Raw genomic sequence first — 12,500 nt, forward strand, 5'->3', positions numbered from 1 at the left:
GTGAGTGTGTGTGTGTGAGTGTGTGTGTGTGTGTGTGTGTGTGTGTGTGTGTGTGTGTGTGTGTGTGTGTGTGTGAGTGAATGAGACAAACAATGGAAAGAGCTTTGGAAAAAAAGAGATAAGAGTATAAGTTAACTTTATTAGTAAATTGTTACATTGAAATTCATCTTTCCTCATCTCCCCTCTCAAGTTCCCACACTCCAGAGGGGGTCAGAGCGCAGGGTCAGACAGACAGACAGACAGACAGACAGACAGACAGACAGACAGACAGACAGACACACTCCAGAGGGGGTCAGAGCGCAGGGTCAGACAGACAGACAGACAGACAGACAGACAGACAGACAGACAGACAGACAGACAGACAGACAGACAGACAGACACACTCCAGAGGGGGTCAGAGCGCAGGGTCAGCCATAGTACAGACAGACAGACAGACAGACAGACAGACACACTCCAGAGGGGGTCAGAGCGCAGGGTCAGCCATAGTACAGACAGACAGACAGACAGACAGACAGACACACTCCAGAGGGGGTCAGAGCGCAGGGTCAGTGTGTGTGTGTGTGTTTGACGTTGTTGAGTTTCCTTAACGACGGTCAGACATTCTGCTAAACGTTTTCTTGGCCATCGCCGTGGACAACCTGGCAGGAGGAGACGGAGACGACAAGAAGGAGTGAGTGGACTGCACTGTTTAAAACCATAGAAGAAGTCTCACTGTGTGTGTGTGTGTGTGTGTGTGTGTGTGTGTGTGTGTGTGTGTGTGTGTGTGTGTGCGTGCGTGTGTGTGTACCTTAAAGTATCTACGAAGAACTTTTAAATATTTCTGAAACAGTCTCATATTTCCTCTGATGATCATAAATTACATGTAACAGCAAACGAGACCATCAGTGCAAAGAATGCTATTTTTATATAGTTTTTCTTAATGCCTTTGTCATGGGTACACAGACAGGCTTGTGTTGTGTGTGTGTGTGTGTGTGTGTTGTGTGTGTGTGTGTGTGTGTGTGTGTGTGTGTGTGTGTGTGTGTGTGTGTGTGTGTGTGTGTGTGTGGTGTGTGTGACTGACGTCCTGTTGTTGTCCTCACAGAAAGAAGCCGGAGGGGGAAGTGGAGGGAGAAGCCCCAGCAGAAGGAGCAGAAGAAGAAGTAGTCAAGGTAAAAAAAACATTGGCCGCCTGATTTAAAGAGACAGTGCGGAATTAACTCGCCCTGCGTTCCGAATCTCATACTTTCTACTATATAGTTTGGTAGAAAAAAGATTTAGGATGTCCTGATTCTTGTGGCCAGATTTAGGATGGTTAGAAGTACCCGGATGTCCTACTTCATCCGGCCAAGATTGTTAGTGTTGAAAAGTGCATCCTATTTGGGCGATTCTGACCCACAATCCAGTGCGTACGTGAAGTGACGTCACATCGACGAAGCCTCCATATGAAAACAAACGGGGATGAGACGGATATAAAAGCAAGAGGCAAGATCAAGGAGCCATGTTAGGATGAAATAAGAGAGTAAAGTATGTCCCAATAGTATGCCTACTGCATCCTAACTAGATTATTTTTATCGTCGGATGTAGTAGGGGAGAGTGGCCTAAATTGTGCCGGTGGGGAAGTTGTGCCACCCCTTGTTTCTAGAAAACTGTGGAAGAAATTGAAAATGTGACCACATATTTAAGAAGAGCCATCCATTTGACTCATCCTGTAAAGAAGGGAGACACAAGGAATAAGATTTAAGCACATTTAACATTACATTGTGTGTGTGTGTGTGTGTGTGTGTGTGTGTGTGTGTGTGTGTGTGTGTGTGTGTGTGTGTGTGTGTGTGTGTGTGTGTGTGTGTGTGTGTGTGTGTGTGTGTGTGTGTGTGTGTGTGTGTGTGTGTGTGCAGGTGGACGTGGATCCAGACACAGAGTATGAAGAGGAGGAGGAGCCTCCAGAGGGAGAAGACGGTCTGTCACCATAATATTATTATTATTATTATATTATTGTTATTATTATTATTATTATTATTATTAATATATTATTATTATTATTATTATTATTATTATTATTATTATTATTATTATTATTATTATTATTATTATTATTATTATTATTATATTATATTATATTCACTTTATTAAAGGTTTAGTCAGTGATTGTGGAGAACGCTTGTTGTCAAAATCAGTGAATATCTTATTTATTTTTATTTATTTTTTATTCATTTTTTTATTTAGAAGTTTATTGAGCAGAGACAAATACATTGTTTCATATGAAATATCAAATAGAAGCCGTGCACACAGGTTTCTAGTCAAGACTAATTAGCAGCCCCTGTCCCTGGTCTGGCCTTTACTAAGGTTACACATGAATAAAAATACAGAAGACTTTGTTTACATATCCATTTCCAGCTCACACACAGTACAGACAGGTAGTGGATCATGAGGAGATATTCACACAGTACAGACAGGTAGTGGATCATGAGGAGATATTCACACAGTACAGACAGGTAGTGGATCATGAGGAGATATTCACACAGTACAGACAGGTAGTGGATCATGAGGAGATATTCACTGATTTTGACAAAGAGTGATTTAGACAACAAGCGTTCTCCAGAATCACTGACTACACCTTTAAACATTTCAGGAAGTGAATGAGAGTCACATGATTAAAGAAACAGAATGTCTTCCCGTGTGTCACAGCTGCTGCGCTAAAGATCGCCGACCTGACGCCGCCCAAAGAGAAGGTCCTTCCCATCCCAGAGGGCAGTGCATTCTTCTGCCTCAGCAACACCAACTGGTGAGAGTGAACATCGGTGCTTTTTTAATCTTTTTAGTCTGCACATTGTTATGCACTTGTATTGGACACTTTCTGCGCTCATAATTAGTAATAGGGGAGAACGGGGTAATGTGAGACACTTTTTACATTTGCTCCCCTCTAAGCGAGCTAAAATGATTTATCGCTCACATTTACACATTTCCCATTCATTCAGGATGTTTCCTAGAAATGGCCATTAGCAGAATTTATTCGTGACAAAGGGCAGTGAAAATATGATTGTTTAAAAAAAAGTTGTCATGTGTCTCAGTTTACCCCAGCTGTTGGGTAAACTTAGACAGACCAGAGAAATCAAGGGGGTAAAGTGATCCACTTACTTTTTCCACTCTGAAACTACCATAACAACACATGTTGTAACAGTTAGAATCCTGACAGCTAGATTGAAAACCAAATATTCCAAAACTAATGTCAGACGAGTAACAGAATCATGGGGTTTGGTCAATTAAGAAAAACATTTTCTAAACACTTGAAAGTAACTGATAAAATACACCAAATAATTCATATTCAATAATTAACATTCAAATGACAGATAGAACCAGTAAGATTAAAACACAGTCTGAGGGTCAGAACACAGGACCCTTAGAGCCAGCTAGTGTCTGGGGGTCAGAGCAAAGAACAATCAGAACCAGCTAGAACAGCCTGGGACTCAGAACACAGGACTAGACCCAGCTGTCATTTTCCATCTTTTGAGTCTTTGATTAATATTTTTCTGCATTTGTTTTATTGGGATCATTCATTGAATAAAGACATATTACTTAGTCTAATAATGTTAAGGTCACTCTCCTGTCCCCCACATACATACGTGCCAAACCTTGCCCTTGCTGACACCCCTTCAACCATCAAACCCCACCTCCGGCCCCCATTGTCTTTTGTCTTATTCAAACTAGTTTCCTTGCTGCCTAAAATATAATGGATTCATTAAAAGAGGGCACAGACACTGTCTCACTTTACCCCACAGTATTTGTCTCACTTTACCCCACTGCCACAATTTGAGAAAAAACTACCTCTCTCAGCATTTCAGGCTAGTCTTCAGTTATCAGCATCACATGGTTTCATATGTTGGTAGTTCATCAACATGTATGATAGAAGTTCTTCTACCTGAATCAATTTGCTTTGGCACGACAGTTGATTAAGTTGACAGCAAGAAAATTTACTTTTACATGCAAAAAATACATTTTGGTGAAAAAAACATGCTTACCACAGCACCATGAGGTCCTCTCTTTCAGGGCCAAGTGGAAATGAGAGGGGCTTGAAAACATATATCTCACATGACCACAAATGTTTTCCGTTGCCTAGATACAGGGGGTGGCTCACATTACCCGATGCCTCAGATTCCCCCGTTCTCCCCTATGTATTTTTTGTTTTTCTTTTGCTTGCAGTGTCTCAGCTTAAAATTAAATTATTTTAACAATTTTAACCTATTTTTTATTTTATTTTAACACTATAATTCTTTTTCCAAACATTTAAAAAAAAAAATTAATAGAAATGTTCTTAGTTTTTGGCTTGAAGTGTCTCCTTCAAATTATTTATTTTGACAAAAAAAATTTAATATTTATAAATAAAATATTTTTACCTAAAAATACAGTGTTTTAGCCTTGGAAATAATCTGTATTATAACATTTATTTTTCTATCCTTCCTCAGTTTACGTCGCGGCTGCCACTTCCTGATCCACCATCACATCTTCACCAACCTCATCCTCGTCTTCATCATCCTGTCCAGCTGCTCATTGGCCGCCGAGGACCCAATCAGAGCGCACTCCTTCAGGAACAACGTGAGGCTGTGTGTGTGTGTGTCTGTGTGTCTGTGTGTGTGTGTGTGTGTGTGTGTGTGTGTGTGTGTGTGTGTGGGGGGGAGTGTGTGTGTGTGTATGTGTGTGTGTGTGTGTGTGTGTGTGTGTGTGTGTGTGTGTGTGTGTGTGTGTGTGTCTGTGTGTGTGTGTGTGTGTGTGTGTGTGTGTGTGTGTGTGTGTGTGTGTCTGTGTGTGTGTGTGTGTGTGTGGGGGGGGGGAGTGTGTGTGTGTGTATGTGTGTGTGTGTGTGTGTGTGTGTGTGTGTGTGTGTGTGTGTGTGTGTGGGGGGGAGTGTGTGTGTGTGTATGTGTGTGTGTGTGTGTGTGTCTCCCTGTGTGTGTGTGTGCGTGTGCGTGTGCGTGTGTGTGTGTGTGTGTGTGTGTGTGTCTGTGTGTGTGTGTGTTTGCATTCCAAATTCCATACTCTTTCTTGTTACTATTCTAAATACTAGCTGATCATAACCAGTATCTAGTTAGGATGCAGTATGCTACAACTGGGACCGAATCGCATACTTTCTACTAAATAGTATGGTAGAAAAAAGATTTAGGATGTCCCGATTCTTGTGGCCAGATTTAGGATGGTTAGAAGTACCCGGATGTCCTACTTCATCCGGCCAAGATTGTTAATGTTGAAAACTGCATCCTATTTGGGCGATTCTGACCCACAATCCAGTGCGCACGTGAAGTGACGTCATGCCTCCATATGAAAACAAACGGGGATGAGACGGATATAAAAGCAAGAGGCAAGATCAAGGCGCAATGTTATGATGAAATAAGAGAGTAAAGTATGTCCCAATAGTATGCCTACTGCATCCTAGATTATTTTTATCGTCGGATGTAGTATGTAGAATAGAAAAAAGAAAGAGTATGCGATTCGGAACGCAACCATACTTTAACTTATTTATTTCATCCTAACATGGCTCCTTGATCTTGCCTCTTGCTTGTATATCCGTCTCATCGCTGGTTGTTTTCACTGGGAGGCTCAGTCCATGTGATGTAACTTCTGCTGCAGTGGATTGTGGGTCAGAACCTCCATAAAGCTGCTGGTTTCAACACTAAACATCACAACCGGATGTAGTAGGACATCTGGGTATTTTTCATGTATTGGGACAAACTAAATCTGTTTCTACCAAACTGACACACACACACACACACACACACACACACACACACACACACACACACACACACACACACACACACACCCACACAGACAGACAGACAGGGAAGGATGGGGACTGAAACACAGGGACACTGAATAAATACACTGAAGCTTTATTAGCCTATCAGAGCTGAGCATTAATGATGACATCATAAGGGGTGGGGCTTAAACAGATTATGGCAGAAATGGGTCAGTGACTAGAAACCGGGTTAAAGACGGACACACACACACACACACACACACACACACACACACACACACACACACACACACACACACACACACACACACACACAGACAGACATATTAGAACACAGAGACACACACACACACACACACACACACCCTATTATGCCCCTGTCTAGGCGAAGAAGACATTACATAAAAGTAATTTTTTCTGTAAAGTTTATCAAACGTAAATGACAATATCTTTAATGTGGATTGATAAATATGGCTTACTCTTTTCAGATGCTTTACTATCATGAAACTAACTCCACCTCCACACATTACATAGATAGATAGACAGACAGACGGACGGACGGACGGACGGACGGACGGATAGATAGATAGATAGATAGATAGATAGATAGATAGACAGATAGATAGACAGACAGATAGAAGGATTTGGTGGGTTGGGGTTTAAATATAGATCCTCACACCAGAAGAGCGCTCACTCGAACAGAAAACATATGCACACAGAATAACCACACACACACACACACACACACACACACACACACACACTGTGCAGCTGCAGTCTTTATGCAAGACGTAGCAATTAACTGCAGCCGAGGAAATAATTACTCCTAACATGCAATCAACACACACACACACACACACACACACACACACACACACAAGCTGAGTCACACACACACACACACACTCACACACACACACTCACACACACACACACACACACACACACAGACAGAGAAAATAGGCCTGATCATCTCTTTGGCTCTAACAGTAATGTGGTCGTCACATGGAATCAAATGCATCAGTGATCTCGAATTAATGAATAAACTGTTATGGCGAAATGAACATTAGTTTCATATAATGCCAAAAATGATTAAGAAAAGACTGCATTTCACAGCAAGATAGATAGATAGATAGATAGATAGATAGATAGATAGATAGATAGACAGACAGACAGACAGACAGACAGACAGACAGATACTTTATTCATCCCGAAGGAAATTCTGCAATAGACTTCATGCAATAGAAAAATATTTGTTGATGTCAAGCATGTGTTGACTCATTTTTTTTTGTGTTTGTGTGTGTGTGTGTGTGTGTGTGTGTGTGTGTGTGTGTGTGTGTGTGTGTGTGTGTGTGTGTGTGTGTGTGTGTGTGTGTGTGTAGATCCTGGGGTATGCAGACTACGCCTTCACTTCCATCTTCACCGTGGAGATTTTCCTAAAGGTAAAAAATAAATAATAAATTCTCTTTCATGAAATAATCTTGTAGTTGTAATAATGTTTCACCTTTTAAAGTCTCTACGAGGAACTTTTAAATATTTCTGAAACAGTCTCATTTTTCCTCTGATGATCATAAATTACATGTAACAGCAAACCAGACCATCAGTGCAAAGAATGCTATTTTTATATAGTTTTTCTTAATGCCTTTGTCATGGGTATACACTCACCCAGGAACAACAGCTGGCGTGGTAAAAACACTACCGCTTTTGTCCAAAGGGGCGCTAGAATTAACACAAACTGAAAGTTCCTCGGAGCACTTTTAATGTAGTAACTTTCATTGATTATAAAAAATATTGGCTCTTTGTCTTATATCTAATGTAAATTTAAAATTTTGGAAATAAATAAATACATTAAAAAAAATGTTAATTAAAAAATATTGGCTGCTACAAACCTCCTTCTTCTACTGTATGTAACACTTTAAGGTTCACAAAATGTAGTACCTACTAGAAATGTGTTACCTACTACAAAGTTTTTTTTTTGTGCTACCAAACAAACGTTTTTTTTCTCTGCACACTCTGTCTGCATCGGCAAAAAAAAATTAAATACGCACCCCACAATATGAAACGGTTGAACGAGTACACGGAAAAATAGTAGGTAGCCCAAAAAAAATATCTAGTAGGCAACAAATATCTATGTAGTAGGTACTACAATTTTGTGTACCTTATTGTAAAGTGTTACCCTTCTGTGTATTAAATGCTGGTGTGTGGCCTTAAAGCTGGGGTGGAGGATTTGGGGAGAAAATAGCAGTTGGGATAGAGATTTGAATCCAAATACCTCAACCGCTCCTCTTGTTCTCTTTGGTCCCTCCCCTATGGTCCCTCCCTGACACGCTCTACACCAACAACGTCGTGCCAAAGTGAATGGACAGTCCCAACAGCCAATAAGAACAGAGAATCGGAGCCTCGCTCTGATTGGTCAAAGTGTACAGCTCATTGACCAATCAGAAATCACATACCCCAGCTGTAGTGGCAACCTGGATGGACGTAGGATTCTGGACTCGTGCTCAAAAAGAAAATCCAAGGCCGATGTAGCATGACAAAGTAGTGGATTTATTTCCCAAAAAATAGTCGACAATGAACAAGAACTATACGTTAGGCTACGGTCAGAAAGTGTAGCTCCCGTCCTGCTCCGAATAACACAATAACCAGGAAGCCCACAAGTGACTAATTTACCACAGTTTTACCACACTACCAACGCTTTACGACAGTAACAACTTGTGGGAGAAAGACAAAAGATAATAGCATGCCAAGACCTAATCTACTAAATAGACATACAAATACAACAAAATATAAGTTATTAATAATTATTATTAATTAAAGCAAAAAATAAATTATTACCAAATAAGGCACAAAAGGCAAACACGCCTTATCTTCTCCATGGCTCTAACACCAGCTTTAACCGAAGTGTAATTCTAATTATATGTGTGTGTGTGTGTGTGTGTGTGTGTGTGTGTGTGTGTGTGTGTGTGTGTGTGTGTCTGTCTGTCTGTCTCTCTCAGATGATAGTCCACGGGGCCTTCCTTCATCCCGGCGCCTTCTGCAGAAACTGGTTCAACCTGTTGGACCTGCTGGTCGTCAGCGTGTCACTGGTCTCATTCTTCCTGCAGTCAGTAACACACACACACACACACACGCACGCACGCACGCACGCACGCACGCACGCACGCACGCACGCACGCACGCACGCGCGCACGCACGCACGCACGCACGCACGCACACACACACACACACACATAAAGAGACACGCAGACACACACACACACACACACACACACACACACACACACAGACACGCAGACACACACACACACACACACGCACGCACACACACACACACACACACACACACATACACACACACACACACATAAAGAGACACGCAGACACACACACACACACACACACACACGCGCACACACACACACACACACACACACACACACACACGCATGTAATAGTGTAGAGACAGAGTTGAAATGGGGCAGAGAGGGGAGCGACATGCAGAGAACGACCGCGGGCTGGAATCAAACCCGGGTCTGCTGCTGGCCGAGGCCCATGGGGGGACGCCCTACCAACTGAGCTAAGGGCCCATGGGGGGGACGCCCTACCAACTGAGCTAAGGGCGCCCCTTTCAAAACTGTTTTTAGCATCAACGTGTTAAACACATTCACAATGCTAATAATTCTTTCAATCAGCAACAGCACACGGATGTGCTCTGTGCAAAACAACACGGCTTTTTTTTGTATTTGTAAAATTTTGACTTTAAAATCTCTTGCTGAGTTTCTTGAAGGATTGATCCACTACAGTTCATCTAGAGTCTAGACACATGAAAACAAAACTAGAAAAGCTTCTGGAAAAATAAAAAGTTCAATTTGCCAATACAGTTAAATACATTATTACATGGCACCTGTCAATCACGGCATTCTACAGGTCTGTTACTTCCAGACAGACAGACCGCTGTCAAGGGTTTAATGACCGTTGCTAAGGACTACGTCATAGTTTTGATGGATAGACGTCCACAAACAGGGCTACTACTCGTTCAGAAAACAATGGAATACTTTTTCAACATGACTGTGCATGTATCAGGAGAGCAGGGAACACAGGAGTCATGGTTAATGTCCGACAGGAATCCAGTCAAGACGACGTGAGTACGTTTGGTCGCATATTGACAGTTAGACAGTAACTTCAGGCTGCAGCCCGCAATGTAAATGTTCCGCAGTAATTTTCTCTGTGAATTGTGTTATTTATGTTGGGGGATGATGCTTTGTTAGCTAGATGGAGCTGCTGTTAAACATATTGGCCGATTACATTTACTGTTTGTACAGTGTGTGAGTCTTGAGTTGTGTTAGCAAAACAGTAGCTCTGTGGCTAACAGCTGAGCTGGAGCCTTCGGTCAGCTGAGTCATTTTCTCTGTGAAATGTGTTATTGGTTTGGGGGGAAATATGCTTTGTTAGCTCGGTGGAGCTGTTGTGGGGAGAAAACGAAATATTGATAAGCAGGGGACTGACCCTTTCTCTCTGTGTGTGTGTGTGTGTGTGTGTGTGTGTGTGTGTGTGTGTGTGTGTGTGTGTGTGTGTGTGTGTGTGTGTGTGTGTGTGTGTGTGTGTGTGTGTGTGTGTGTGTGTGTGTGTGTGTGTGTGTGTGTGTGTGTGTGTGTGTGTGTGTGTGTGTGTGCGCGTGTGTAGTTCCAGTGCGATTTCGGTGGTGAAGATTCTCCGAGTTCTCCGAGTGCTTCGTCCTCTCAGGGCCATAAACAGAGCGAAGGGACTGAAGGTAAAACACACACACTCACTCACTCACTCACTCACTCACTCACTCACTCACTCACTCACTTATGCCTCGTTTCCACCGAGTAGAGCGGGTCGGATCGGAGCGGTTCGGTCCGGATAGTTTGGCTTTTCATTTGCCAAAAGTTGGGTAGGGTACGGTTTAAGCTCACCTAACCGCTCTGAGCCGCTCCAAATCTCAGTACTCCTCCGTAGGGGTACTAGCCGCCTGAAAGGGTGCCGAAAAGGCCGAGCTACACACTGCCGTCATTTGATTGGCCGAAAGAATCATTTCCGCCATGTGTAGTCACCTCGGCAAGAGTGAAGAGAGTCTTGTGTTTTGGCGAAAATGTGAGCGCAGCACTGTTTATTGTGTGGTGTTTTTCCTCGTCATTAAATGAATCAGTTGGCTACACTGTGTCCCACTGCTACGATGTCACGTAGCTGCCGCAGCCAGCGCTGTTCGCTCACTGTCTCTATCAGTTGCACCGAGCCGTCTCTGTGTTCACAACACGGGGGGAATAAATAAAGAAGCGGCTGGTTTGACCAAGCAAGAACGAGAGACCGCTGGCTTGACCACAGTTGTTCCACAGCCCGATAGTTTGACCCACATTCTGGCGGCGGCTATCGCAGTCCAGCCTAAACCCGCCCTACCAGTAAGGGTAGGGTCATAAACCCCGCCCTACCAGTAAGGGTAGGGTCATAAACCCCGCCCTACCAGTAAGGGTAGGGTCATAAACCCCGCCCTACCAGTAAGGGTAGGGTCATAAACCCCGCCCTACCAGTAAGGGTAAGGTCATAAACCCCTCCCTACCAGTAAGGGTAGGGTCATAAACCCCTCCCTACCAGTAAGGGTAGGGTCATAAACCCCTCCCTACCAGTAAGGGTAGGGTCATAAACCCCTCCCTACCAGTAAGGGTAGGGTCATAAACCCCTCCCCACCAGTAAGGGTAGGGTCGGCGGTGGAAACAACACCGAGATTCTTAAAAGTGAGCTGTCCCGCTCTGAGCCGCTCTACTCGGTGGAAACGAGGCATCACTCACTCACTCACTCACTCACTCACTCACTCACTCACTCACTCACTCACTCACTCACTCACTCACTCACTCACTCACTCACTCACTCACTCATACACACAGAGACACACACACACACACACAGAGACACACACACACACACAGAGACACACACACACACAGAGACACACACACACACAGAGAGACACACACACACACACACAGAGACACACACTAATGTTTAAAATAAAACTCCAATTTATATTTTCAAAACAAGGAGTTTATCTAACTTTTATTATTATGTGTGTGTGTGTGTGTGTGTGTGTGTGTGTGTGTGTGTGTGTGTGTGTGTGTGTGTGTGTGTGTGTGTGTGTGTGTGTGTGTGTGTGTGTGTGTGTGTGTGTGTGTGTGTGTGTGTGTGTGTGTGTGTGTGTGTGTGTGTGTGTGTGGGTGTGTGTGTCTCTCTCTGTGTGTGTGTGTGTGTGTGTGTGGGTGTGTGTGTGTCTCTCTCTGTGTGTGTGTGTGTGTGTGTGTGTGTGGGTGTGTGTGTCTCTCTGTGTGTGTGTGTGTGTGTGTGTGTGTGTGTGTGTGTGTGTGTGTGTGTGTCTCTCTCTCTCTCTCTCTCTCTTTGTGTGTGTGTGCAGCATGTGGTCCAGTGTGTGTTCGTTGCCATTAAGACGATTGGAAACATCATGATAGTGACGACGCTGCTTCAGTTCATGTTCGCCTGCATCGGAGTCCAGCTCTTCAAGGTCAGAAACACTCTGGGAGAAATGATATGTTCTTTAGTTATTATATATCATATTAAAGGTGCTAAGAGGAACTTTTAAATATTTCTGAAACAGTCTCATTTCTCCTCTGATGATCATAAATTACATGTAACAGCAAATGAGACCATCAGTGCAAAGAATGCTATTTTTATATAGTTTTTCTTAATGCCTTTGTCATGGGTATACGCTCACCCAGGAACAACAGCTGGCTTGGTATAAAAACAC

At 43.1% G+C, this 12,500-nt stretch overlaps 1 protein-coding gene across 1 annotated transcript in view; it reads left to right on the plus strand.

The window, feature by feature from the left end:
- Nucleotides 1–12,500, plus strand: part of cacna1fb (calcium channel, voltage-dependent, L type, alpha 1F subunit) — a gene marked incomplete at both ends in the record, with an annotated part of 108,934 nt that overhangs the window by 33,987 nt on the left and 62,447 nt on the right. The window contains 9 exons of the mRNA XM_080031624.1: nt 598–670; nt 1,082–1,148; nt 1,872–1,932; nt 2,662–2,758; nt 4,437–4,566; nt 7,108–7,167; nt 8,722–8,828; nt 10,409–10,496; nt 12,150–12,257. Coding sequence (XP_079887750.1) covers nt 598–670; nt 1,082–1,148; nt 1,872–1,932; nt 2,662–2,758; nt 4,437–4,566; nt 7,108–7,167; nt 8,722–8,828; nt 10,409–10,496; nt 12,150–12,257 — 791 coding nt within the window. The remainder of the gene's footprint in view (nt 1–597; nt 671–1,081; nt 1,149–1,871; nt 1,933–2,661; nt 2,759–4,436; nt 4,567–7,107; nt 7,168–8,721; nt 8,829–10,408; nt 10,497–12,149; nt 12,258–12,500) is intronic.

The sequence above is a fragment of the Ammodytes marinus genome (genome assembly GCF_949987685.1).
Source record: "Ammodytes marinus genome assembly, chromosome: 7".
Taxonomy (NCBI): domain Eukaryota; kingdom Metazoa; phylum Chordata; class Actinopteri; order Uranoscopiformes; family Ammodytidae; genus Ammodytes; species Ammodytes marinus.